At 40.1% G+C, this 27,375-nt stretch overlaps 2 protein-coding genes across 5 annotated transcripts in view; one reads left to right on the top strand and one right to left on the bottom strand.

Moving 5' to 3' along the window:
- Window positions 1-9,614, top strand: part of cap1.S (cyclase associated actin cytoskeleton regulatory protein 1 S homeolog) — a 16,593-nt gene extending 6,979 nt beyond the window's left edge. For both annotated transcript variants that reach the window (XM_018241745.2, NM_001085907.1), the window contains 7 exon segments: window positions 2,951-3,056; window positions 3,134-3,323; window positions 5,297-5,487; window positions 5,922-6,045; window positions 6,131-6,213; window positions 8,610-8,753; window positions 8,864-9,614. In XM_018241745.2, coding sequence (XP_018097234.1) covers window positions 2,951-3,056; window positions 3,134-3,323; window positions 5,297-5,487; window positions 5,922-6,045; window positions 6,131-6,213; window positions 8,610-8,753; window positions 8,864-8,947 — 922 coding nt within the window. In that variant the 3' untranslated portion in view covers window positions 8,948-9,614.
- ppt1.S (palmitoyl-protein thioesterase 1 S homeolog) overlaps window positions 9,572-27,375 on the bottom strand; it is a 21,533-nt gene continuing 3,729 nt past the window's right edge. Inside the window, exons 1-9 of one of the 3 annotated variants that reach the window (XM_018241782.2) lie at window positions 21,091-21,263; window positions 20,846-20,955; window positions 20,503-20,630; window positions 20,317-20,387; window positions 19,179-19,281; window positions 19,013-19,103; window positions 13,597-13,695; window positions 13,437-13,508; window positions 9,572-12,470 (exon numbers count right to left, since the gene is read on the bottom strand). In XM_018241782.2, the coding sequence (XP_018097271.1) occupies window positions 12,348-12,470; window positions 13,437-13,508; window positions 13,597-13,695; window positions 19,013-19,103; window positions 19,179-19,281; window positions 20,317-20,387; window positions 20,503-20,630; window positions 20,846-20,955; window positions 21,091-21,208 (915 nt within the window). In that variant the 5' untranslated portion in view covers window positions 21,209-21,263 and the 3' untranslated portion in view covers window positions 9,572-12,347. Of the gene's footprint in view, window positions 12,471-13,436; window positions 13,509-13,596; window positions 13,696-19,012; window positions 19,104-19,178; window positions 19,282-20,316; window positions 20,388-20,502; window positions 20,631-20,845; window positions 20,956-21,090; window positions 21,264-25,093; window positions 25,513-27,375 lie in introns of those variants that run through there. The other 2 variants (XM_018241784.2, XM_018241783.2) reach the window with 2 other exon arrangements.

Below are 27,375 nucleotides of genomic sequence, written 5' to 3'. Positions count from 1 at the left end.
ATATTTTTTTTTTTTTCAATGATACGTTTCTATTAAAAATATTTAGTTTTACAAAAAGTAGCAACAATACAAAGATATAAAAGAGAAGAAAAGTAAATCTAAACATACAACAAAACAGATTGCTGTTTTGACAATTATAATACAATTTAATAAATATACCAGAGAGTATTTTTATGTATAGCCTCAGACTCAGGTCCCGGGAGAATGATATACTTGCAAGGTGTATTAAGCATAAAGAGTACTGGTGCTGAGGGGTATTTAGTAAGGGGCTTCTAAAGTCATAATTATAGACATTTTCAGATGTATTACTTCTTGAATGCATTCTGATGTATAATAAAGTGTTTACTTTTTGCCCAAAAAGAATGTATAAGAAAGTAGAGATGTAGTTTTTGTGGGAGGTTATTTCCTATGAGCTGAATATGTTGTAGTTTTGTGCTTGCATAGAGGAATCCCTTTCTTCTCATCTTCTATTCTTCTTCTATTTCACATCATAGACAAGGTCCCTCAACACAAAGCAGGGTCAGCCGGGTCACCCTCTATCAGAAAGACACATTTTATACACTGATGCTTGAAGTAACACCGTGCATTTCAATTGTTTCTACTACTTGTAGATGTGATAAAAATATAGGTACTCACCCCACAATGCTTCAAATATAATTGAAAAGTTAATTTGCCCCGTAGCAATAGATGACAAACTGTGGCAAGAAGTCTGGCATGGACATTAATATCATACAGGCTGAAACTGGCTTTGTTTATCTTGGCTGCCATTCATTATTTTTTGATTTCACTTGACCCTTTTGGTTTCCCACAAGTGCATGCATATCAAGGAAGCCACTGCAATGCACCTAAACGGTTTAGCTTACTGTGCTAATTTTCTTCTCCTGTATTAACTGCTTGAACATGGTTTGCTGCTGTTTTTGCTCCCTGGTGATTTAGGTAGGATAGTGCTGTTTTACTCTGACTGGGGAATTGCAGTTGAGATCATAAGAGAGATCCTTTGGAGAGATGAGAAATTAATTGGTAAAAAGAGGGATGTTAATAGATTCCTGTATGCAGACGTAATTAGGCTGATTTGGAAATGATATAGTATTCATCAATTGGGAGTCCACATCTGATTTCTGCCTTAATTAAGCCTAAGGGACTCGCCCCAGTTCACAGGCAATCATATACGAAAAATTTCTATATCAAAAGATAACTTTGGTGGGCCTTGTGGGGTCACTATGTATCTGAGTTTTAATGCGAATTTAAATAAAATATTTTTTTAACTGAAGAAAAAAGCCTTGGGACAGTTATCTGTTGATATAGGAATTTTTTGATTTGGAAATGACTCATGTTAAAGGGGAACTATCGCGAAAATGAAAAATTAATATAAGCTTCCTCATACTGAAGTAAGAAACTTTCTAAACACAATCAATTACAAATGCTGCATTGTTTCTGAAATAATCAAGTTTATCTTCACTATTCCTCTCTCAGCATCTGTTTCTCTTCATTCTGTCTTCATGCAGCAGTTGGGTATCAGATAGTCATTGACCGTTAGATCCAATGTATATTATAGGGGGAAGGGGCTTCCTTTCCTAGCACATGTATTAGAGCTCACTCAAATAACTGATTCCAGTATAAACAAAATGTAACAAAATAACTGCCCTTTGCACAAATTCTGCATGTAGAAAGACAGGATTTCTGGTAATTTTATAACTGTCCATGATTATCCCAACTCCTGCGGAAGAGAGAATGAAGAGAAACAGATGCTGGTGAGGAATAGTGAAGATAAACTTCATAATTTCAGAAACCGTATATTTAATTGATTGAATTTAGAAAGTTTATTATTTCAGTATGCTGAAGCTAATATTAAATGTTCATTTTCGCTATATTTTTCCTATTTTATTTCTACAGATGATCATCTATATTAGCTATTAGTTTTCATGTTAATTATTCACCACTCTGTATATCAAAGGATCAATATTATGACTAGTCACTGGTTATACAATAATATCTTGGCCACCTTTATCGGGGCCCAAAGGACATGGGTGGGGCAGCTTGAAGATCAATTCAAATCAAACTTAGAAGTTAATGATTATTTTTTGTTCTGGATGCAGGTTCAGGTTTGAATTTGGGCAACCATTATGGGTTTAGGTTGGGTTCTGGTCAGACTGGGAAAGAACTCTCCTCTTCTTCCGAAGATTTCCTCTCTTCCCTAACGTTTCTGTGTCACTGTGCAATGTTTCTTGATTTATTATTAGTTTACACTTTGTTGTAACATTGCTATAAAATGCTGTCTAATTAGAAACATTTTATTTGATCGTATGTTATTTTCATGTGCTGCCATACAAACTCATTATGTTGGCCTAAGTTTTATGAAAAGGATTGAGGATTCCATACATAGATGTCCTACCAGATAGTATTTCAGTCTACAAATATTCTAGAACCATGCTGGCAGGCCCGGACTGGCAATCTGTGGGTTCTGGCAAATACCAGAGGGGCTGCTATAAGGTGCCATAGAAAGTCAGTATTTAGTGGGCTGGTAGGGGCAGATTGGGCCTCTGTGTACGTGAAATGCCAGTGCCTATTTTAATTCTCAGTCCGGACCTGCATGCTGGATTAGGGATATCAGATCCTGACCTCACCCCCTGCTTTTTAATGAAGAGCCCGGCTTGAAGGCTAATTAGGGTGAATTTGGAGATGAAATACTTATTTGTTGTCTTGGCTAGTACTGGATTGATTTCAGATCAACTTTTTCATGCGTATGTAATCCTGTCATAAGCTAAGAGGGCCCCAACAAAATGTTGAACCAGAAAGGGGTTTATTATTCTAAGAAGAGTGTGAGGTTCTGTTACAGATGCAAGGTAAATAAATGTGTGTATTGGGCAGGAATTTTTATTGAGATTTTTGGAATGTCCTTTGCAAAAGCAATTGGCTGCCACCAGGACCTCATGTGTTGTTTTATTTGCAGGGATAAAAAACACGCTGACTGGGTCCGAGCATATTTAAATATTTGGACCGACATGCAGGCTTACATTAAAGAACATCACACAACTGGTCTAACTTGGAAAAAGACGGTATGTAAGGCTCTCGCTTTTTAGCATAACTAGTATCTATGTTTATGTTAAATTATAATTATCCTGTACATTTTTAGGGTCCCAAGGCTTCAGGTGCTGCTCCTGCTCCAGCTGCTCCACCAGCACCCAAGGCATGCCCCCCACCTCCTCCACCTGGTGGTCCTCCACCTCCTCCTCCTCCTGCACCAGCCTCTGCTCCAGCGGATGACAGTGTGAGCCGTTCCCAGCTTTTTGCACAACTTAATCAGGGAGAGAATATCACCAAAGGTAAAGCTTCATGGAAAGAGGGTTAGATTTAAAAAAAGCAATCCTTTATATACTTGGTTACTGTAAATGCTCTTTTGTGCAACTTTAATGAATATTACAGACCTTGTCTGCTGTATTAGAAAACATATTTACAGAAGCTGGTAGAACTGTAAGCTTTTACAAACAAAAAAGCAAGCAGTGAATTTCCAGACACTGTCATGCCAGCTTCTGTAACAAGTATACTACTAAGGCAGCTGAAGTTGGGGGGGCTCTGATGAGAATTGTATTCATCAGTGAGGTGGATACAGAGCCATAATTAATATTACACACCCAAACTATACTATAAAGGTGGCTGAGCACCTGACTTAAAGCAAATGGGGAGATCATTAGGTTACAGTTCAGTTTATTCAACCATCAATTCGTTACAAACTGGAAGGAAGTGCTTCAAATTGTTTTCTGCTCTTTTTCTTGTTTAGCCACGCCCACAATGGCAATTAACTGCACTGATAGTATTACAGGTATTGGACCCAAGCCGAGTGCTTGCGAAGTTGCTCTAGCGTTACTACACCAGGCATAGCAAAGTTGCGCTAGCGTTAGATCATTTGCATATGGAAGTAAGTTAATTTCAATGGACGTATATGTTGCAGCAAATACATTACACTACACAAGCCCAGGGAACCTTAATAATATAAACTAGAGTTGTTCTAATGCCCTACACATGTGCCCACAGTATAGTTTAGGTGCCATATGTTATCAAATGTAGGGGGGAAGAAGGCTACCCCAAAAAAAATTTTAGCTCTTTTTTAGCCTATCACCCTGTAAAAAGTAAAAGATGCCAGCCTGTTTTTGAAAACATTTCAACTTTATTGAGGAAGTCCTATCTACTCTATTACACTTCACCTGGTCTGAGATGGTGGATAACAGATCCCATACCTGTATAATACAAGGCGCAAGGGAAAGCAGATTATATAACCTTATAATATGGTATACTGTATATAAAACGTAAAAAATGTACATCTGTAAATATTGCACAACCATGCTCTTCCATTTCTTAACCCACCAAAGCTGGCTATGTAATTTCATTAAGACTACTATAATTTATATAAAAAAGCTGCTGTGTAGCCATGGGGGCAGCCATTCAAGCTGGAGAAAGGAGAAAAGACATAAGTTACATAGCAGATAACAGATAAACCACCATTGTATTGGACTGGGTTTATCTGCTATGTGCTATGTAACCTGTTTCTTTTTTCCAGATTGAATGGCTGCCCCCATTGCTATACAGCAGCTTGTTTATATAAAATATAGTTGTGTTTCTAAAGCAAACAGATAGCTTTTAAAAGTGCATGCTAACAATATATTTTAATTCCTTTAAAACGTTTTAATTTTTTTGGTATTGCTGTTCCATAACTATACTAAATTGATCAGAAGAAGTCAAGTACACAACATACAAGTCAATTTATCACTGCCAAAGCTCAAAAATATAAACCACCTCCTTTTTTATTCTAAACCAAAATCAAAGTTAAACTACATAAAACAAAAACAATCAGTAAAACCTAAAACAGCTTATATATTAAATGAAACTGCCACATAGCTGTAGAATAGCTGTTAAATACAATCCTCTGTTAACTAAAATATTGTTCTTAGAAACAGAATTGCTTCTGCCAGCTCTGACTTTAGAGCTCTGCTAATATGACTGTCCCAATATTATAAATATATTGATGTAGGCACAAAATGGTCTTTTATTTAGCTGAATCTAAATTAAGAAACTTACAGGTGACTAATAATGATTAGTATATAACCCATTGACTTTATCAGATTGGTATAAGGGACAATCCCGGTGTGTAATATTAATAATGGCCTATGATTGCACATCAGGCAATGTTGTAAAATAAATGTTCTTTATGCAAACTTTTTTTTTTCTTTAAAATCACTATACTATTAAGTAAACCGTTCTGTTCATACAAGAACTTTACTTAGATGCGTTCTTTTTCTAGGTTTGAAACATGTTTCTGACAACATGAAGACACATAAGAATCCTTCTTTAAAGACTCAAGGAGGTCCAGTCCGCTCTGGTCCCAAACCCTTTACTTCTCCCAAACCCACAGGTGTCGGTGCTCCTGCAGCAAAGCCTGTTGTTAAGAAGCAACCTCCTGTGCTGGAGCTGGAGGGCAAAAAATGGAAAGTGGTGAGTTCATATGTGATAGTAATGTAATTATTCTTATGCTATGCTATGCTGATAGTAGCTGCTGACTACTTTTACTTTGCTTTAAAGCTAATTCTACACAGGTCTGTGTAACGGCCTGTGTACAAGCTCCAGCCGAGAAACGGCCCTGCCACTTTCTCAGCCTGCTATGGTGTCTGCTTCACAGTTGTTGTATTGGCTCTGAAATCCACTCCATGTGTCTCCATACCGCAGCACCTGTGAATGCAGACACTGGACTGGGCTAAGGAGGACAGAGTATCTTTTCCTTGGCCTGTACTTATACTCATTACTTCAGTTTGTTTCTCATTTTGCTCAGTGCTTTACTTCTCATATGCACTAAAGATAAACATAAATGATATGCAATACAGTTTTTTTAAACTCATGAATAAATTCATATCTTCTATTTTCCTCAACAGGAGAATCAGGAGAATGTTTCCAATCTGGAGATCTCTGACACAGAACTCAAGCAGGTTGTATATATCTACAAGTGTGTGAACAGCACCTTGCAAGTCAAAGGAAAAATCAATTCCATTACTGTGGGTAAGTATGGCAACATAGTCTGTGTCCAGTAGGTTTGCATCTAGTGGTTTTCATAACTAAGATTGAATCCAATTTTTTTCTCCAGACAACTGCAAGAAACTTGGGCTGGTTTTTGAAGATGCTGTTGGCATAGTAGAGATCATTAACTCAAAAGATGTTAAAGTACAAGTAAGTGAAAATTGCACTAATATTTTTTTTAGCTTTATGCTACAGATAGGAAAGGCATGCATATTTCTGGGACATTTATATTATCAAGCATGGAGAAGCTTGCAGTATGGGTACGTAAATGGTTCAGCAGCAACTGCTCATTATTGACCAGTGGTTTTATTATCTGAGATATTTTGGTACCCCAACAGAACATTTTATACTTTATTAGCTTTAAGAAAGGGTAAGAAGGCTTTTTAGCAAAGGATGGAATACAGGGTTATGGAAGATCATAATCAAGAACATAGTACAAATTGATCCAGGGACTAGTCAAATTGCCATCTTGGAGTCAGGAAGGATTTTTTCCCCATCTGAGGCAAATTGGAGAGGCTTCAAATGGGTTTTGTTTTTGCTTCTGGATCAACTGGCAATTAGGCAGGCTATATATAGACTAAAAAGTTTGAGCTTGATCGACGTGCATCTTTTTTTCAACTTAACTTACTGTGTACATTGAGTGCTTGAAATAGTGAGAGTGGTATTGCAACCTGGATTCCCAAGTGTGTAAATGTGCTCACAATTTGTAGGGGACAGGTTGCAAGGGATTCCCTCCTGATGTTGCTCATTGACCAGAAATAGGAATTTGGCACAATCTCAGGCCTCAAGACTAACATTGCCAAATTGGTGCTATTTCTGGTCAATGAGCAACAGCAGGGGAAATCTAATAAGTGCTTGCAGTGATCAGCCCTGTCACCAAGGTATACCAGGGTATCATCCACATAGAGCTGGTTCTTTTCCCGCTCAAAACCCCTAATCTGAGGGTAGGCTCATACCACTTGGACAAAGGGCTCTATTGCCAGCACAAAGAGCAGGGGGAGAGGGGATAACCCTGCATTGTTCCCTTCGACAGCGTGACAGCATGAAGCTGAGGGTGTTTAGAGGATAAAGAAGCAAGGATGCTTTAGGATTTGTAGAGCAATTGAACCATGTCGAATGCGATGTTCAAGGCAGCAATGGCCCTGCCTCCTAGATTACCATGCCTGGTGGACAGGTTGAAGTACAACCTTCTTGTATTAAGGCTTGTAGTTGAGATGAATCCTATTTGGTCTGGGTTAACTGGGTATAACTTTGCTTAACCTTCTAGCAAGTATCTTAGTGTATATTTTCACATCCACTGTGAGGAGTGAAATGGGGCAGAAAAATTCAAAAAGTTATGGGGATTGCGGCAGATGGCTGACACTGATAGCCTCATTATAGAGTTAATAGCTGTGGTACTATGGTCTTTGAATGTCATTTATAAAATTCTATTGACCGTCCCTATGAGCCTGTTACCTTGCTCAGGGTAAAGGTGTCTCTGCTTGCCCTATACTTCCTGTCTGTGCCATACTCTGCCTGCCCTATGCTCCCTGTGTGTGCCATACTCTGCATGCCCTATGCTCCCTGTGTGTGCCATACTCTGCCTGCCTTATGCTCCCTGTGTGTGCTTCAGAAAAGCCAACAAATCTTAAGTTTCTTCTGCTCAGCCTATTCTCCAGATAATTCAACTTGCGTTGGCAGTCTTCAGTCGTTTCTTTACTGTGCGGTACTGGTCTGGGAGATCTTTGCATGAATCTTCAAGGTTGCCTACCCAGGATTCTACTGCTGCTGTTCGCTCGTGTAACTTTTGCAGGTCGTGCTTTATAATTGAAAGGTCTATCCTGATTTCCTCTGTCTTTACGTTGATAAGAGTGGTACACACATTGTTGAAAGACTTGATCTCTGTCATGACGTTGCATGGCTCCTCAAAGAGGGGTGCAGGTGCCTCTGGCTATTTGTGCTTTGTTGGGCCCGTTGTCCAGATTGTTTGTGGAGGATTTCGAGTCCTGCTGCACCTTGTCGCTGCCATTTTGTGGAGACTCATGGGCAAACTTTTCTAAGTGGGTCACTGGCTCAGATGGGGTAGAGCTTGCCAGGTGGGTTTTTCCAGCTCTGTTTTGAGGTAATTGTTGCGGTTCTGTCAGGGTTATTTGCCAGGTCTTTTGTATGTGCTTGCTCTCCCATCCGTGGTTTACCATGCCCCTGTTGAGTTAATTTTTACATTGCGTCTGTAAAAGATATCTCAACCAAGACAACTGCAAAGGAGACAATTGTAGAAAAAAAAAGAACATTGTTAAAACCTTGCATTAAAACAGGTGCAGATCAGAAATTGAGAACCACTATTGTAAAGCTAGCAATGCATAAGATTCCCTTGTTTGCCATGGTTACTAGATGGCAGGCCAAATAAGCCTGATCTGTTTTATCCCTTATTGCATTAGAGACCTCCCCATCCAAGGACAAAGGCCATACTTGAACTAGAAAACACATCTCAATTTCCTAGTGGGCATGCTAGTGCTGCTTCTTGGATTTACCCACGTTTTCCATTAATATTCCATTTTCATTTGCAGGTGATGGGTAAAGTGCCAACAATATCTATCAATAAGACTGATGGCTGCCATGTATATTTAAGCCAAGACAGCTTGGCCTGTGAGATCATCAGTGCCACATCCTCAGAGATGAATATTCTGGTTCCTACCAGTGGAGGAGATTTTGTAAGATATCTTTTTTTTTTTTTTTCTGTGTGATTACCTTCAATTTGCCTTTTTAGAATCTTTTGTTTTTTTTAACTCCATATCTTATTATTATTTTTTTGTATTTACAGAGTGAATTTCCAGTGCCAGAGCAGTTTAAAACTGTGTGGAATGGTCAGAAGATGGTGACCACAGTGACAGAGATTGCAGGATAAATCTGGTTATTTGTCTGCAGGAACAGACCACGGCCTGGACACTGTGTCCTCTATATTTTCCTATGTTCTCTCTGCTGCTTATCTCGGGGATTATTCCAGCTGTAGGTTAGAGGCCTGTTGCTCACAGCATCCTGCTATATGACACCTAACTAGTGCCAGAATCCCCTTGAAGAGCTGCCCTTGCTATATTCATATCTATTTCTATTCCTTTATGCCCATGCCAGTCCATGGGGCTGCAGAATATATGCTGTTCAAATCATTGTGGTTAGAGTTTGGATGACCAGTAAATGGTTAATTGGACCAAAGTAATAAAGGGTATAGAGCACTTTGGTAACGGTTTTGTGTATGTTGTTCTTAGACTGCACAAAAGAACTGGCACAGCCCATATTATACTTAATATCTTAAATTGTCTTTACAGCACTTCTTGGATTTTCTGTTTCCCCCCCCCCTTAAGTCTTAAAAAAAAAATATGCAAACTTTTTAATTCTAACTTAAACCTTCTCTACTGATCCAGAAACCAATGTTATGCCAATGTGTACTGAACATGTCATGCTAAGTGGGCTCTGACCCACCTATTAAGGGAACAGGTGCAGCCCCTGCACAAAATATGGAATATACAATGAGTTTACAAATCAAGCATTTTATTAAAGAATCAATGTTAAAGGAAGCTGTGGCAATTGTGTTCAATTTTCTAAGAAGAAAACATTACTGTTGGTAGAAATTGACAGCCTTGCTTATTACTGTCGTACAGATGTATCTAAAAACAAGATTATTGAAGCATCATGTAGCTGCCTCTTTGCCATCAGGGCTACACTTCTTTGCTACTAAAATCGCTGACCCAAAGGGTTAGAGTAGAAAATACACAGTTATCTGGATTGTGAAATAAGGGGCAAAAAGCAGTTCCTCAAAGGATAGACAAATAGCTGGGTAAAATGGTAAAATTTATATGTAAACAATAAAAACAGTTACATAAAATGAATAGGAGTTTAATGTCTATCAGACTTCATTAAAAAAAGAAAAAAGCATGTTAAGTGACGATATCTTTACTATCCATTATAGTCTATAGGTGCTTTTTGTTGGCGAAACAAGGCAAAATATTTCACCCATCCATAAAATAAAACATTACCCATAACACAGAAGCCAAACGGCCCAAAGTTTTAAAAGCTGAGAAATGGGGAAAAACAGGTTGTGTCATTACTATTCAATCTGACACCAGCACACAGAATATGTTGTATGTCCATGTGCAATTCAGTACTTTTTGGACCACAGGTAATTTTGTGCCCAAAGCATAAAACAGCAGTCTCAAAGCAGGTGCTTATTTTTTAATTCCTGGCTTGACGGTAAGTTTTGGTTGCATAAAAAACAGTTTTACTGCCAAACAGAACCTCCTGTAGTCCACAAAGGGCCACCGAATGGTCAATCAAAGCACTTATTTGGCACCCCATGAGCTTTTTTTCTTGCTTATTTTTTGCTCCCCAACTTATTTTACAGTTGATTGTGGCTCACAGATAATAAAGGTTGGGGTCCCCTGAGCTAGAAGAATTGGTGGCAGGGTGGCATTAACTGTAAAGCTAGTTCTAGCTCCTAAGCAGCAACCAATTAGCAGGTAAAATACCTTCTCAAAGCAAGTCATTTGTGATTAGGCCTGCCACTGATTTTGTCTATTATGTTCTCTCCTTCATCAATTTGGACAAATTTTTAAATGCTGTGTTATGACATCATGTTCTTTTCGTTTTCACTGAGTCTCTACTCTGTGCAAATCTACTGTAACACCACCAAACAGAAGTTTGTGCTTTCTGAGTTAGGAGACCCTTCCTCCCCATAAACCAACAATTCTAAATGCATCTGCCTTTTTTTTTTTTATTTATTTTTGTGTCAGGCTCTGGGGATTCAACCACCAGTGAATAGGGCATCCCTTGTCCTTTAAATAGTAGCCTGTATACATTTCTACAAAATATGTTTTTCCAGATCCCCTGTTACTTTGTTGGCCACTGATACATCTTCCTTCTCAGGAGTGACATTGAGACTGGAATGAGCTGGGTGAAGTCCCAATAGGCTGGAGGACAAATGTAAACAGTGCTATAGCCGATTTGCAGACTTTGCACCCTTCACCCAAAGCCTGACAACGAATTTTTGAGAAGATGTCACTTACCAATGCAAGTCCAAAACTGGGCAGGGTCAATGTTGGAAAGTGAAAGTAGTGCATGGTTTTTACTTTTCATAATTTATATAACAGTGCTTTGTTTATAGCATTTGTTTATCATTTACATCAGTCCCTGCTCAAGTGGAGCTTACAATCTAAGGTCCCTATTGCATACATACACATAAGGGAAGAGACACACGTGGAGATTCGGAGAGATTTAGTCGCCCAGCAACAAATCGCCTCTTCTTCGGGTGACTAATCTACCCGAACTGCCTTCCCTCCTGCTAGAATATAAATTGCCGGCGGGATGGCACTCTGAGTGCTTTGTTTTCCAAAGTCGTCCGAAGTTTTCTAGCCATCGGAAAGGCAGTTCGGGGAGATTAGAAGAGGCGATTTGACGCTGGGCGACTAATCTCCCTGAATCTCCACATGTCTCTGCCCTAAGATCATTTTAATCAGGAACCCAAATGTATATATTTTGTTTTTTTTTAAAAAAAGCCCACACTGACCCCAGTAAATCATGCAAATTCCTTGCAGTTATTACTCAGGAATCACTTAATTAGCTGCCGTTAAAAGAACCAGTGGCTCTAATACTTTAGTATTGCTTTAAAAGTGTTACTTCAGAAAATATCCTAGACTGATACATTTTTTAAAAAGTTAAAATAAAACCAGTGTAGTTTAACAAAAATATTTTGCTTTTTTTTTATTGCTCAGTTAAAATGTTTCTCTGGCACTATGCTCTCTTATTAGAATAATAATAATTTACATCCACAAGAGCTCTGACTAAAATGCCTTCATATACAGAACATGTTGTAAAGGGTTTCTATACCTCCCAGTTTTCTATAGTATTGTATTTAGTGCAGGAGAATATCTCTCTAAAACAGCTGCATTAACTATTGCACCCAACAATTGATATTTAAATGGGTCTTTAGAGATCTCTAGGATATTTAGTTAAACTGGCCTTCAGGATGGGGACTCCTAAAGGAAGGGAGAATAGACACAAATTTACAAGCGATGAGAAACACAAATGGGGCTGTATTGGAGCTCTCCACAGCAATGTAAAGTCCCATTAAGGCCCAATTTATCTAGCAAAGCTTTTGTTGGATTATAGAATAGGTGGTCTGCGGGAATTATTGCTTCAGACAACATTAAACAGCAAGCTGAACAACAAAGAGAACATTTCACGTACTATTTTCATTGGGGAAATACATAGCAAAAATCAAATTGAGCTATAGCGACCCCTTTCAATAATGAAAATCAGTGCAGAAAGGGGATTATATTCTTGTTAAACCACTCTTGTGAGAATTGCAGGTGATTTCCTTCCACACCTAAAAACACCAGCTTTCCTGCTTTTTCCATTTCTTTAAGCCCCAAACGATCCTACAGGAAAAGAAATAGTTTAGTATTGTCGCTAGGCAAGCCATCACACTTATGTAACCCATGATGCAAGGTAGGGATGCATCAAAACCACTATTTTGGATTTGGCTGAACCCCCAAATCCTTTGTGAAAGATTCTGCTGAATAGTGAACCGAATGCAAACCCTAATTTACATATGCAAATCAGTGAGGGGGAGGGAAAAAGAGTGGTGCAGCAGCTAAAAATGTTTTCACTTTTTTTTTGTGTCGAAAAGTCATGATTTTAAGGATTTGGATTCGGTTCGGCCAGGCCCAATGATTCGTCCGAATCCGAATCGTGCTGAAAATGGCAGAATCCTGGGCAAATACCGAACTGAATCCTGGATTCGGTGCATCCCTAATACAAGGCCAAGAAACTGACAATAACCTTTATATTAAAGACTAATTTTAAGTACAGGTATGGGAACAGTTACCAAAAACCTGTTATCCAGAAAGCTCCGAATTACGGAAAGGCTATCTCCCATGAAGATAAAATGATGTCCTTTTTCTCTGTAGTAATAAAACAGTACCTTGTTCTTGATCCAAACTAAGATATAATTAATCCTTATTGGAAGCAAAACCAGCCTATTTGGTAGATTTAACGTTTAGATGATTTTCAAGTAGGTATGAAGATCCAAATTACGGAAAGACCCATTAAACCCATTAAAACAGCATTCTGGTTAACAGGTCCCATACCTGTAGTACAAAATTCAAAGTATCCACCTTACCTAAACGCAATGTTCCCTCAAATTCCTTCTCGGCTATGTATGCAAAAAAAAATGATTTTGTGTGCACATTTTAAATTTGTGTGTACCATGACTTGTTGTGTATGAGCGCACACCTTAGAGGGAATGTGTTTCACGATTTCAAACAGAAGAGGAGGTTGCTGAGTGGAACAATCAATGAGCATGCCACTGAAGCATTGTCATGTTTATACCTGCAGTTGCTTACCTCAGTGTACAAACTGCTGTCCTGTAATCTGATGGTCTCTTTGCTTTGTCCTGGTTTATAGAACCCAAACCACTAAAAAAAAAACAGACACGCAGCTGACAACCAATCTGACCGAGTATTGCTAAGAGAATATTATTCAGGTTAAAAATATATTCCTTACTTCTGTATCTGGAGGATCCACCATGGTGTCGTTAAAAAATTTTACCATCACAAACTTTTCCAACAGTTGAAGATTCTTTTTGTAAATCTCGTTCACATGCTAAGAGAGACAGAAAATAAAGTTTGTGCTGTAGATGGATTAAGTCCAACAGATGCTATCTACATTTAGGGGTTGTCATTTATTTACATTGGAGAAATGTTGCCCATAGCAACCAATCAGATCTTAGCTTTTGTTGTCTAACTTGCAGGTGACTGTTCAAATCAACTTGATGTCACAGATGTTTCTAAATAGAAGTATCATTCCACGTTAAAATACAATAGTTTCTCAGTGGAGGGCAACCAGTCCAATATTTATGTATAAAACTGTGTGAAAGTAAAAATGTGTGGGGGCAGGGGGGGCTTTTATGGTAGTATCAGCAACACCATTCTCATAGATCAGGACAACAGGTTGAGTTCAAGCTGGTCTGTGCCTTTGTTTTATTTATGTTCAGCCAAACAGTTATAAAAGTTCTTTTCATAATGCAGCAAAGCAAATACAAGACTGCGTATCAAAGTAAGCTCAACAACTGGCAGACTTCATAAATCAGGAACTTAACCCCTTGGAAGGACAACAACCAATGGTGTAGCAAACAAAAGTCCAACTAAAAAAGAGAGAGTTTACAGCCAGCTCATTAGTGATCTGTGAGTCAGGAATAACCGAACCCGCACCTGATCCTAACCAGCAAAATCTTAAAGGAACAGTAACTCCAAAAAATGTAAGTGTTTTAAAGGAATGAAAATATATTGCACTGTTGCCCTGCTCTAATATAATTGTGTTTGCTTTAGAAAGACTGCTATCATGGCCAGAAGGAGGAAAAAAGTTACGTTTCCAGCGGATTGATGGCGGGCCAAGGAGTTTTGTAAGGGTGTTATAAATTTAATGCTAATCTGGCAATACCAGCCCTGGCAGGTGTTTTAAAATACCAGCCAGGTGGCAACTATATTCACAGTAGATAACAGTTCTGAAGAATCCCATTGTATACTACAGAGCATATCTGTTATCTGCTGAGTATCCTGTGCCTTTTCTCCTTTTTCAGCTTTGAATGGCTGCCCCCATGGCTACAGAGCAGCTTGTTTATATAAACTATAGTAGAGTTTCTGAAGCAGACACACCAGTTGTACCGGGGCAAAGCAATAGCACATGATATTTTCACTAGTTTAAAACACTTTGTTTTTTTTGGTTACTGTCCCTTTAACCTGCACCTGGCCCTAACCTACATAATGTTGCCATTGTAAGACCCGCACCCAACCTGTAACCACGTCCTCTCGATCTTTGCGTTATTCAGGGTGTGCTTCTGGTTCCAAGACACAGAGGGGCAAATTTACTTGCCTTCGAAGTTGCGCCAGTGTTGGCTTTGCCGCACTTCGCCAGGCGAAGTTTCTACAGGGTGCCGCTAATTCACTAAAATCCGAAGTTGAGCTCAGGGAGGCGAAAGGTAGAGAAGTTGTGCTAGCGTTACTTTGTCAAGCAAAGCGAAGTTACGCTGGCGATTTCTAATTTGCATACGGCGCCAAGTTAAAGTACAATGGACGTATATGTAGCAGCAAATACATTACATTACACTACACACATGCTGGGAAAGCTTCATGAAATAAAATAGAGTTGTTATTTTGCCCTATACATGTGCCCACTGTCAGCCCCGATTCTGACTAAGGAGCCACCTGAGGCTTACCTGTCGGGAGGGGAGGCTCTTAAAGGTGCAGGAGCAGCTTTTTGCCGCCCCTGGAATCCTCTCTGGCGCTGCTGCCTGAGGCGAGCGGCTCAGCTCGCCTCATTGGCGAAGCGCCCCTGCCCACTGTATAGTTTAGGTGCCATATGTTAGGAAATGTACGGGGGAAGGAGGGTACCCCAAAAAAAATGTACAATCTTTTCCAGCCTATCGCCCTTAAAAAAGCAAGCCCTATCTACTCTATTCGCCTGGTCAGAGGTGGTGAAGGCAAGTCTGGTGCGAGAGGTAACGTTCAGTAAAATCCGCAAGTTAGTGAATTAGCATAGTTACGTCCCTTCGCCATAGCGCAACTTTGTTCACGCTGGCGAATTTTCGCTAGCGTTAGCCACTTCGCCCTTTAGTAAATTTGCCCCAGAATCTTTGGGTAGAGGAGTTGCAGTAGAGGAGTGTACTTCCTTGTCTGACCTGCACCAACCCTAACCTGCAATGGTTGGCCAAATTTTAACCTGTACATGCCCAACCAGTGGTCATCAGGTCAATACACACATCTATAGAGCCCATAACTGTAACGACTACATGTGGGGCTAACCAGCACACACACACTTTGTGCTGTCTTATAGACTATGCTGAGGGGATAAACTGTACCTGCCATGATTTTTACAATAACCAAGTTTGTTCAGTATCAAGTACTGAAAAAGGCAAAGTAAGTGCTTACATCAATTACTTCCATTCTTCCAAAAATCTGCAATGACTTAGCCTTAGCACCATATCATACAAAACTAGGCCCCGGATTTACAAACTTGCCGCCCCTAGGCCGGCTCTACTCATCGCCCCCGCTCCCCTGCCAGTGCCGTCTCCTTCGCTTCCCCTGTCCAGCACAGTTACCTCCACTTCCAGTTTCCCCCTGTCCAGCGATGTCCCCTTGCCTTCCAGGTCCTTCCGCTTTCTGTGCGTGCGCATGCGCATAGTTTTACACTCGGGAACAGCACTGTGCCGTCCCCTTCGCTTCCCCCTGTCCAGCACTGTCGCCTCCACTTCCGCTTCCCCATGTCCAGCGATGTCCCTCCCCTTCCAGTTGCCTTCCTCTTCCCCCTCAGTGTGTGCGCATGCATGCGCACATCTTAACACTTGGGAATAGCACTGGAGACTGACGTGAGTCTCCAGTGCTAGTTACTGATGCGGCTGGGCCGCCCCTGAAATTGCGCCGCCCTAGGCCTGGGCCTATGTGGCCTTGCCACAAATCCAGGCCTGTACAAAACATAGATGAGTTTTTCAACTTTGGCTCATTGATTGTTATTGGAATCTTAGGGAGGGGGGCTGGGTATGATCCCCTTACTAACTCCTATCACTATGTCTGGGAAAATTTCTAAAAGTGATTTGAAGGGGTGGTTCAAATTTAAGTTAACTTAGTATGTTATAGAATGGCCAATTCTAAGGAACTTCTGAAATTGTCTTCATTATTTATGTTTTATAGTTTTTGAATTATTTGTCTTCTTCTGAGTCTTTCCAGCTTTCAAATGGAGGTCACTGACCCCCATCTAAAAACAAATGATCTGCAAGGCTACACATTTATTGTTATGACTACTTTTTATTACTTATTGTTCTTATCGGGTCCCCTCCTATTCATATTCCAGTCTCTTATTCAAATCAATCCATGGTTGCTAGGGTAATTTGGATGAATTTGTACCAGAAAGAAAGGAACTGCAAAGCAGAGCTAACGAGGTCGTACAGCCTTGTTAATAAATATAATTAGATTGTGTGCGCAACTTGGAAACCATAAAATGAATAATTAATGCCTTAAAAAAAATTTTTTTTTGATGAGTGCAAATCAATTCATTCAAATAAATTCATTGTGTCCACACTTTGATGTGTTGTCATTATTATATCTTGTGATAAACAATTAAGAGTTAATAAAGTGCAATGGAAGTGCAAGTGTTAGGAGTGCTAGTTACGTAAGCAACAGTTCGCATTCCACTAGTCTGTAGAAGAAGGAATCACTCAATAAAACAGAACATTTAATAGTTCATTTAAAATCAAAAGAGGGAATTAATGAAATCAGCCTATATGCCCTCTAATAGTAGTATGAGTTGGGGTGGGGAGCAGGAGGGTGTCTACAGTAAAAGAAATTTGGTGGCTCCCATTGTGGGAAAAACACCGGACAAATCAACACCTTGTATGCTGGACCTTGAAGAATCGCACAAGTGTTAATTCCAAAATGGTGTGCAAGGAGAGTAAACTGACACTTTGTCCTCTCAGAGGCACCTAAGTAGGTATGGCCTATTCCCTATGTCTTATGTTAAAGCAACACCAAAAGTTTAGACATGAACACAATAGGTTAAATAACCAAAGGTAGTGCATACAAATGGAGGACAGACCCAGTGTACTTTACCTTGCAGTATTATACAGACATATATGTTTTCAATACGGTGTGCGTAGAGTAACTGGTGCTTTGTCCTCTCAGAGGCATCTAAGTAAGTGTGGCCTAATCGCTATCGCTAGTGCAAATGCAACACCGAAAATTGGAAACGGGCAAAGCCCAAAATTAAGTCTGTGCGAGTGCTGGTAACAACATCACCGGTCTGTCCAACGCTACCTCCGTTATTGGAAGAAAACTGCTGCCACCATTCAGCCCACCCTCCAGAGTGCCTCCTCCCCACCCTTAGGACACTCAATAGAGCAAATGCCTGATGTTCGTTTCGCCTGTATAGGCTTTCTCACAGGCTAGGGTAATTTGCACTAGTGATGTGCGCACCCGTGCTTCCGGGGTCCTTTTATAGACCCGCGCCGCCCCGCTGATGACATCACAATGATGTGACAAAAGGGGCAGGGCGAGCAGTTGCGAGACTATAAAACCGGAACCCGGAAGTCGGATGCCGGCATTTGAAGGCCTGCCACCTGCGAGGAGCAGTGCGAAGTTGACCCGAGCCCGACCCGCGGGTAAACCCGTGGGTCCCACGGGTATCGGGTCGGCCCACACATCACTAATTTGGACCCTATCAACCAGATTGCACAAACTGCAAAATGGAGGGCTTCTGAATTATAAAAAATGCAAACCAATAAATATATATTAATATAATCCAGTCCTCGAACAATATAAGATTGTCAGACCAAATCATGGAAAATCATGGAAAATGTTAGACAGCACTGTAATATGTATTTGTTTATAAACGTTTAGTAGCTGCACCTCACAATGTCACTCAGAGCTGGACAATGGTTTTCTGAATACAGTGGAACCCCCATTTTACATTTTTCAGGGGACCAGAAAAAAATGGTGTAAAATCCAGAAAAATGTCAAATCAGGGAAATGTATTATGCATATTATATAGATGGGACCACAAAACAACAATCTAAAATGAGAGAAAATGTAAAATCAGGGGATGTAAAATGGGGGTTCTACTGTATTGTGTCATAATTGGTGTCATAATTGGTGTCATAATTGGTGAAAAGAATTTCAATAAGGATTGGTGAGGAGATAATGTGAGCAAAATGCTAGGAACAATGTGATGCTACTCTTGTTATGTGTAACTATCATTAGAAGGATACATGGAGGCCAGATGTGGGCATTTATTTCTACAGCCCCCTGTGGTCTTTACAGACTATTGCATGTAATATTATCATTTTAATATCCTCTAGCCCACAGACAATTTAGAATGACAGGGACGTTTTATGTTCAGTAATTTCATTATGCTATCTTTTCTCTTTACTCACCCTCTCCTGATTGATGTCTGCTAGGAAAATACTGCCATTTCTGTATTCCTCTTCATTCATTGGGTCATGCCAGTATTCAGCTTGCACCAGGCTGTAGTGAGATGGTTAAATCTAAGAATTTCTGCACACCTTGGATTAGAAATACCATATTTCTACTTATACTCACTGATCTTGTATATTTCTAGTGTAGGCACCAAGATTCAAGAACTTTCTTATCAGGTCACATATATGAGAAATTTCTCCTCGGCATTGTGGAAATCCATAGACTCCTGCCCAAGATACAGAGTGTAGACATTACATGTTAAATAAGGGATGGGGATATAGTGAATATACTGACGGGATGGAACGGAGTATACCACTGCAGAGCCAGGGGTCCAGGGCAAAGTGTCATTAGTGGCTCCCACACCAGCCACAAGAAATGTGAGATAGAGCTAGCTTCAAGCAGGTGAGACAATATAATTACAGTATACAGAAATAATAGTCTGTGCTTACTGAAGTAGACATGAGGTCAAGTACCCCCTTCCCCCAAAGACCAACAGTTATGGGAGAAAAAAAAATTGTAATCATATATACCAGCAATTATTACAAAGATCCAATGGGAACATTTGTTCTAACAGAAACATAAAGTAAAGTCAACAGAAAGAAATGACAGCTGTTGTCTTACAACAAATTCAAATGTGGGGGTTTGTCATTCATAAGGGATGCAGTGCCTGAGCTGTGCCCTTCCATTCACATAAAATTCCTGCCCTGACTCACTAAGAAATGCTTTAGGAAGTTATGTTGCTGCTTAATTAAATAGGCAGCAAATTGACTTTCAGCACAGTGTAGTGAGTCAGGCTAGACTTTTGAGCAATTATTTTGCCAAAAATGGGGGATTTAGGATAAAAAGTAATGTCTGGGATATTAGGGGCTGGGGATGACACACCAGTGATTTACATAAAACCCAAAAGGTCTGTATTCTTGTAGAGTCCCAAGAACTTACTATTAAAATAAATAAGATGTTTGAATATTCAGCATATAAACAGTTAATGTGAGCAATGGAAAGTAAGTTGATCATACGTAGCATGTGACTTTCTTCAATAGAACATATGATCACACTTAATTGAATTAATGTTTCCTGAATAAAAGGGTTGTTCAAGAAAATAACTAAACTGTGGACAAAATCACATGAAATGTAGTGGATTATGTGCACTAACTAATCAGGGATATTTTTCCCACAACATTAATTTTTCACTTCCTAAATATGCCAATATTAAAGATTTAGTAATTTTACTATAAAAAGAAGACCAAAATCTTTGCTATACCTTGATGCTGTCCTCCAATAGAAATCAGGTTCCTCATGGGTGGAGAAGGACATCTCTGAGCCACTGCCCTCCTATAGGGACATTAAAAAAGTAACTTTGTGAGTAACCTGCTCATCCAGCTTTAATATAAACCCAACATAAGTGATATGTACAATGGTGTAAACAACGCTTTTCAGTTGAACTTACAAAAACTGCCCTCCTTGGGAAAACCCCATGCTGTTGTATCCATTTTTAAGGGCAGGATTTTGGGCTAGCTCTTTGCAAACACCCTCCACCTGCTTATTCACATTAAGGAAGAAGCTGTTTTCCATGTCCTGGTGAAGGAAGTAGAAAACAAAAGAAAGGCACAAATATTCTGGGTTAGACAACTGGATAATGTATATAGCGTAGATTAGGTCTGCCGCAGATGATGTTCTTATAAATCTACACAAACAATAAGGTTCTGTATGTTTCTGCTAGTTTATTGCAGGTGCAATGTCAATACAACTTACATACATGCACAGCTATTTTTCTGGCTCTTTATTCCTACCTCTGGGAGGCTGTTGCCAATCTTCAGTGAAAGAACATATATCCCTGGAATCTGCGTCTCCACCATTTTCTTCACTGCCCCCATGCTCAGGGGGTTGCAACAGGAATCTCCTATTCAACACAAATGATTAGAAAAGAGCTGCTCTAATGGGTGACTTTCTTGTTCTAAGGAAACTGAGCTAAGATTGACTTGATATGAAAAGTTGGCATTCAGTCGCAGTAAACAAAACATTGTTGATGTCTCACCCATTCCGTGCCAAATAACTAACGGTACAGGACCCTCTTCTGCCTTCCCATCATGCAGAGTCAGGAGCAGAGCTGTCAGCGAAAGCAACCACCACACAGCCATTCTGCACAAACACATTACCGGTCACATGACAGCGAGCTGTCTCCCAGCCTCTGACTGTGTAAAGTTTCAGTGTATATCGTACCCGCCCACCTCCTCTCTGTCTTCTCTCAGTTCCCTAATATTCACTTGCTAATACAACGACTACTACTGTTTGGGGTTCTGCTAAAAGTTTTCAGGCAATTGTTTATACGCATAGAAAATAGAATATTAAATAATACTGGGGGAAGGGCAGGAGAGAAAGTGGAAGTAGTGCATTGGTTTTCCCCTTCTGTTGTTAGAGAAATGACAAAAATACATTATGAAAGAAGATGTGGAAAGAGAAAACTTCTCTCTTAATCAAATATGAAAAATGGTTCATACACATAGAAGCCCAGCCCTACTTTCCTCCAGCACACACTTGACTTTAGTGTAAAATGGTGGCATGGAAGCAGGTCCAGACTGAGAATTAAAATAGGCCCTGGCATTTCAGCTACACAGAGGCCCAATCAGCCCACATAGAGGCCCAAACAGCCCCCACCAGCCCACTAAATACTGACTTTCTATGGCACCTTATAGAATTTTTCAATTGCCTTGATTTTTTTTCTCTTGTATAGTTTTTAAATGACTTGCTTCTTCTATTTTCAGGCTTCAGATGGGGTCATTGATCCCATCTAAAAACAAATGCTGTGTAAGGCTACAAATGTATAGTTATTGCTATGTTTTATTCAGGCCCTCTCCCATTCATATTCCAGTTTCTTATTCAAACCAATACATGGTTGCTAGGGTAATTTGGACCCTAGCAACTTGACTGCTGAAACCGCAAACTCAGGAGCTTCTGAATTAAAAGCTAAATAACAAAAAAAAACACAAATTAAACAAATAAAAGTCTATTGCAAATTGTTTTAGAATTTCACTCTTTACATCATACTAAAAATGTATTTAAAGGTGAACAACCCCTTTAAAGGAATTAAGTATAAAAATAAAAACTGGGTAAATAGATAGGCTGTGCAAAATAAAAAAAATCTGCTCAATGTCGTTAGTAAATGTAGTGTATAAAGTTTTGACTGGATGTGTAACATAATAGCCAGAATACTACTTCCTGCTTTACAGCTCTCTTGGTTTCCACTGATTAGTTACCGGGCAGTACTAATCGGTGACTTAAGGGGGGGCGGCATCCTTGCAACAGGATCTTGACAAACTGGCAATCTGGGCAGCTAAGTGACAAATGAGATTCAATGTTGATAAATGTAAAGTCACACACCTGGGATGTAAAAATATCCAAGCCACTTATACCCTTAATGGGTCTGCACTAGGCAAATCCATTATGGAAAAGGACCTTGGAGTCCTTGTAGATCAGTGATCCCCAACCAGTAGCTCGCGAGCAACATGTTGCTCTCCAACGCGTTGGATGTTGCTCCCAGTGGCCTCAAAGCAGGTGCCTGGTTTGGAATTCCTGCCTTGGAGGCAAGTTTTGGTTGTATAAAAAACAGGTGTACTGCCAAACAGAGCCTCAATGTAGGCTGACAATCCACATAGGGGCCACCAAATAGCCAATCACAGCCCTTATTTGGCACCCCAGGAATTTTTTGCATACCTGTGTTGCTCCCCAACGCTCTTTATTTTTGAATGTGGCTCACGGGTAAAAAAGGTTGGGGACCGCTGTTGTAGATGATAAACTTGGCTGTATCAAGCAATGCCAGTCAGCAGCATCAAGGGCAAATAAGGTCTTGAGCTGTATTAAAAGGGGCATAAAGTCACGGGAGGAGGGGGTCATTCTTCCAATGTATAGAGCACTTGTAAGGCCCCATCTAGAATATGCCGTACAGTTTTGGTCTCCATCACTCAAACAGGACATTATTGTATTAGAGGGGGTACAGAGAAGCGCAACTAAACTGGTAAAAGGTATGGAAAATCTTAGCTATGAGGAAAGACTGGCCAAATTGGGGATGTTCACGCTGGAGAAGAGCGCTTAAGGGGTGATATGATAACTACGTATGTATAAATATATAAGGGGATCATATAATAATCTCTCTAATGCTTTATTTACCAGTAGGTCTTTCCAGCTGACACAAGGTCACCCATTCCGATTAGAAGAAAAGAGGTTCTGCCTAAATATTCGGAAGGGTATTTTTTACAGTGAGAGCTGTGAAGATGTGGAATTCTCTCCCTGAATCAGTTGTACAGGCTGATACATTAGATAGCTTTAAGAAGGGGTTGGATAGCTTTTAAGCAAGTGAGGGAATACAGGGGTAAGGAAGATAGCTCATAGTACAAGTTGATCCAGGGACGAGTCAGATTGCCATTTTGGAGTCAGGAAGGAATTTTTTCCCCCCTCTGAGGTAAATTGGAAAGGCTTCCTCTGGATCAACTGGCAGTTAGGCAGATTAAAAAAAAAAACCTAAAAGGTTGAACTTGATGGACGTGTGTCTTTTATCAACCTTACTTACTATTTAACTATGTTACTATATGGGTCATAACTGTTGCTTTTGAATCTGAGCTGCATGCTAAAGGGGAACTATTGCAAAAATGAAAATTTAATATTGACTTCAGCATACTGAAATAAGAAACTTTCTAAATACAATCAATTAAATATTCTGTACCGTTTCTAAAATAATCACGTTTATCTTCACTATTCCTTTCTCAGCATGTTTCTCTTCATTTTGTCTTCAGTCAGGAGTTCAGGAATTGGTGTCAGATGAATGATCCGATATATCTTATAGGGGGCTACTTTGCCTAGAAAATGTGACAGGTGCACTTCTATACATTTGTAACAATTTAAGAGAAGCAAAGAAACAATTGTAACAATTTAAGATAAGCAGGTCTCTTGGGGAAACTGTGACTTGCAGCTTAAAGGGCAATTCTCCTTCATTTGCAAAACTGTAATAAAAAAATAAAAACCACAGAAATGTGTCCAAATTTCATAACCTACCAAATTTTGTAAAATTAACATGCCAATTAGGGGCCTCCAAAATGGGTGTGGTCCAAAAATTTTTTGCCAAGATATGCATGGCAAGTTCTGTCCCTTTTCTACTTCCAAAATGTTGGGACTGGGAGGTATGAATTACACACTTTATAAAGGTAACGCTGACCCTGCTTGTGTAATTGTGATGTAACACAATAGCTGCAGAAGATCATTATTAGAAAGGGCTGATTAACAGTGGCATAACTATCAGGAGCAGTGTTGAACTGTAAAAAAACCCAGTGGACCGTAGCCCTCGTCAGCCCCGCTAGCCCAGACCCAATCCACACAGCCACTGCTCCAGACCTCCCCCCACGCGATCACATAAAGAATTGATGTGCGTAAATCAGGTTTGTGCTGGTGGGGGGCAGAGGGGGATTTGCTGTTGGGGAGGGGGGCCCTGATGTAGTAGCCCTCGTGGGCCCATACCCCCTGACCAGAAGGTGTGATTGCTTCCCCTCAGGGCCTAACCGGAGACCATGCTGCAGCAAACGCGGTAAAGAAAATGTTACTGCTTGTGAAGACGTTTGATGCAGCACAGCACCAAAAAACTTTTCCTGCTTCTGAATCTGCCACATTAATATTCAGAACCATCAGGCACTCTAGGTTCTGACATCATGGCTGATCAGTGATTATCCTTTAACTGTGGCAGTGACCATTTCCAAGCAGTTATGGCCTGACCCATGATCCCTCTGGCAAGGTCATAGTGTCTGCCATTACCCTTAAAGAGGGAGTATACCCCCTTTTCAACATGAGTTCAATGAATTCAGCTTGGGCTGAACATAACTTTGTCTATTGCTTTAATCACAAAAAACTGCACCACTAAGCTGTCCTTCCCCCCTGCGTGTTCCAACCCAATTGCACACACCCCAGTCCCCTACCCATTAACACACCTCCCTGCTCCTGACCCGCTCACACACACACCTAGCGCACCGTTCACAATCCCCTTCCCCACCACTTACCACTTTAAACAACTGTCAAAATCTCCCACCCAGTCCCCAGTTCAGATGTGGCTAGTGGGCAGCATGGTGTCCCTAGCATTTTGCCATCCTTAGGCCCGCCCACAAATCCGAGCCTGCTGGCCAAAGAGGAATTATTTATAGTGACTTTATGTGACATGTGGTCACTGCACTGTGCAGGGATTCAGGAACTGTTCTATTTGTCATTTTGAAAACAAGAAATATGTGTTACAGTCTTTCTCTTGTAACTCAATGAAAAAAAGGTGGCAGAGCAGTGATGTGAGTGGGTGAATCAGGGGACGATCAATAGAAAATTTGTGGGACAATAAGCATACCTCCCAACTGTCCCGTTTTCTGTGGGACAGTCCCGATTTGACAGCTTAGCCCACAGTCCCTGGTTTCTTATTGTAATGTCCAGACTTTCTCTTTGATCTCCTGCACTTACGCCAGAAAAAGATACAAAGTTTCTGAAACGTAATTAAAATAACAGGCTTTTTGGAAGCGAGCCCAGAACAAGGCAGGTGCACTTTAATGCATTTGTAACAATTTAACATAAGCAAAGACACCATTGTAATTATTTAAAATAAGCAGGTCTCTTTGGTAAACTGACTCACAACTTAAAGGGCAATTAACATAAAACATGGCCCTAAAACGCTTAGAAATGTGTTCAAACTTTTATAACCTGCCAAATTTTGTAAAATGGACATGGTAATTAGGGGATGAGGCTGTAAAACGGGCGTGGAAAGTCCCCTGATTTTATCTACCTTGCAAGAACCAAGTAGCTTCAATTTCCTGACTGTCCTGTTTCACTCAAGAATAAACAAAAACATACATTTTAATTTCTGAACATAAGCATGTGTACATCACAAGGTCTGTTCATTGAACTCATGTTGAATAAAGGGTATACACCCTTTTTCACCAAAAACACTGGTTTGAATTAGCGGGTCTCCATGTCTGTTCATAAATGTGGAACCATATACAAAACTGTATAAGAGTAACGTGGGTAAAATGCAGACCACACACAATAAATTATAGAGAAGTGGTAGCTGAAAATTAAGGGGAATTGAGCACCTGATGCAGATGGCCAAACACAGCATTTTTTTGCACCATCCAAGAACTATTATCATCAGCGCACTAGGCAATCTTACCAGTTGATGTGCCAAATGGGCACTCCTGCACGAATAGGCGCGAGAGCACAGTCCCTCAAGGCTAGGCAGAGAAGAGAAAGGGGACCTGACATGGGTTAGGAGGCAGAGAAGGTATGTTCCTGGCTCCCCCCCCCCCCAGCTTTGCGCCCTAGGCAAGTGCCTACTCTGCCTACACCTAGTTTCTGCCCTGATTTTCAAGCTTGTGTTGCTCCCCAACTCTTTTTACATTTGAACGTGGCTCATGGGTATAAAAGTTTGGGGATCCCTGCTCTACACTGAAAAATTAATAATAAGCATACTGTCAGGCTCAATTTCAAGGCCCAACTCAATTGAGAGGCTTATTAAATCTTGTTGCTGCTTGACTAAAAATGGTTGTTAATGAGTTAAGACATAAAGGGAGGAAAAGACCTCCCTATGGAAAAAAACCTTTAACTGCACATATGTATTGAAAGCTAAAGTGTGTTTCTTTTGCTGTAGAAGTATAAGGCAAGTGGCAACCCTGTAGTAAACTGGTAATTTCGCCTTCACATTGGATTACAGCAGGAGTTCAGATAACGTCCTAGGCTGCAGAATGAGTTGAATCAGCCTTGGAGATAATATTACAAATACAAAAACCTTGATAATGGCTGGAGACACAGCACCCATGCAAAATATTGACTAAAAATGCATAATGTACAGTGTGTAATCTGAATGTGTAATCTTAAATAGCACATCACTATAAAGCTGTATGTAGAAATCTGAACAGAATTAAAAAACATATTGTAATAATAATACTTAGGGCATGTTTTAACAGTGAAACTCTATTAAAAATGCATTAAACCTGGTTAAACAGGACACTATGCATTTATTCAAAGGATTCCTGTACTAAAGGTAGGTGCCTTCATCTCATCTGCATCACTATCAGTTAAACTAAGAATGTCAATGGAAAATTTCTTTCTAGCCGCACAGGCTGCACAGTTACACAAAAGATCTTTTCCCTACACAGGGTGTGGAGAACAATTAGAATTTTGCATAGTAGTTATGCTGGTGCCTGCAGGCAGCATTCCAATTGATTGTATAATTGCCCTGCAAGAAGGTGTTGTGGAGTCATTGTTGTGCTTTGGGAATAAAAACAATACCAGTAATACTTACAATTAC

Source organism: Xenopus laevis, chromosome 2S (genome assembly GCF_017654675.1).
Source record: "Xenopus laevis strain J_2021 chromosome 2S, Xenopus_laevis_v10.1, whole genome shotgun sequence".
NCBI lineage: Eukaryota > Metazoa > Chordata > Amphibia > Anura > Pipidae > Xenopus > Xenopus laevis.
The sequence above is the reverse complement of the archived record's forward strand: the minus strand, read 5'-3'. Positions and strand labels throughout refer to the sequence as shown.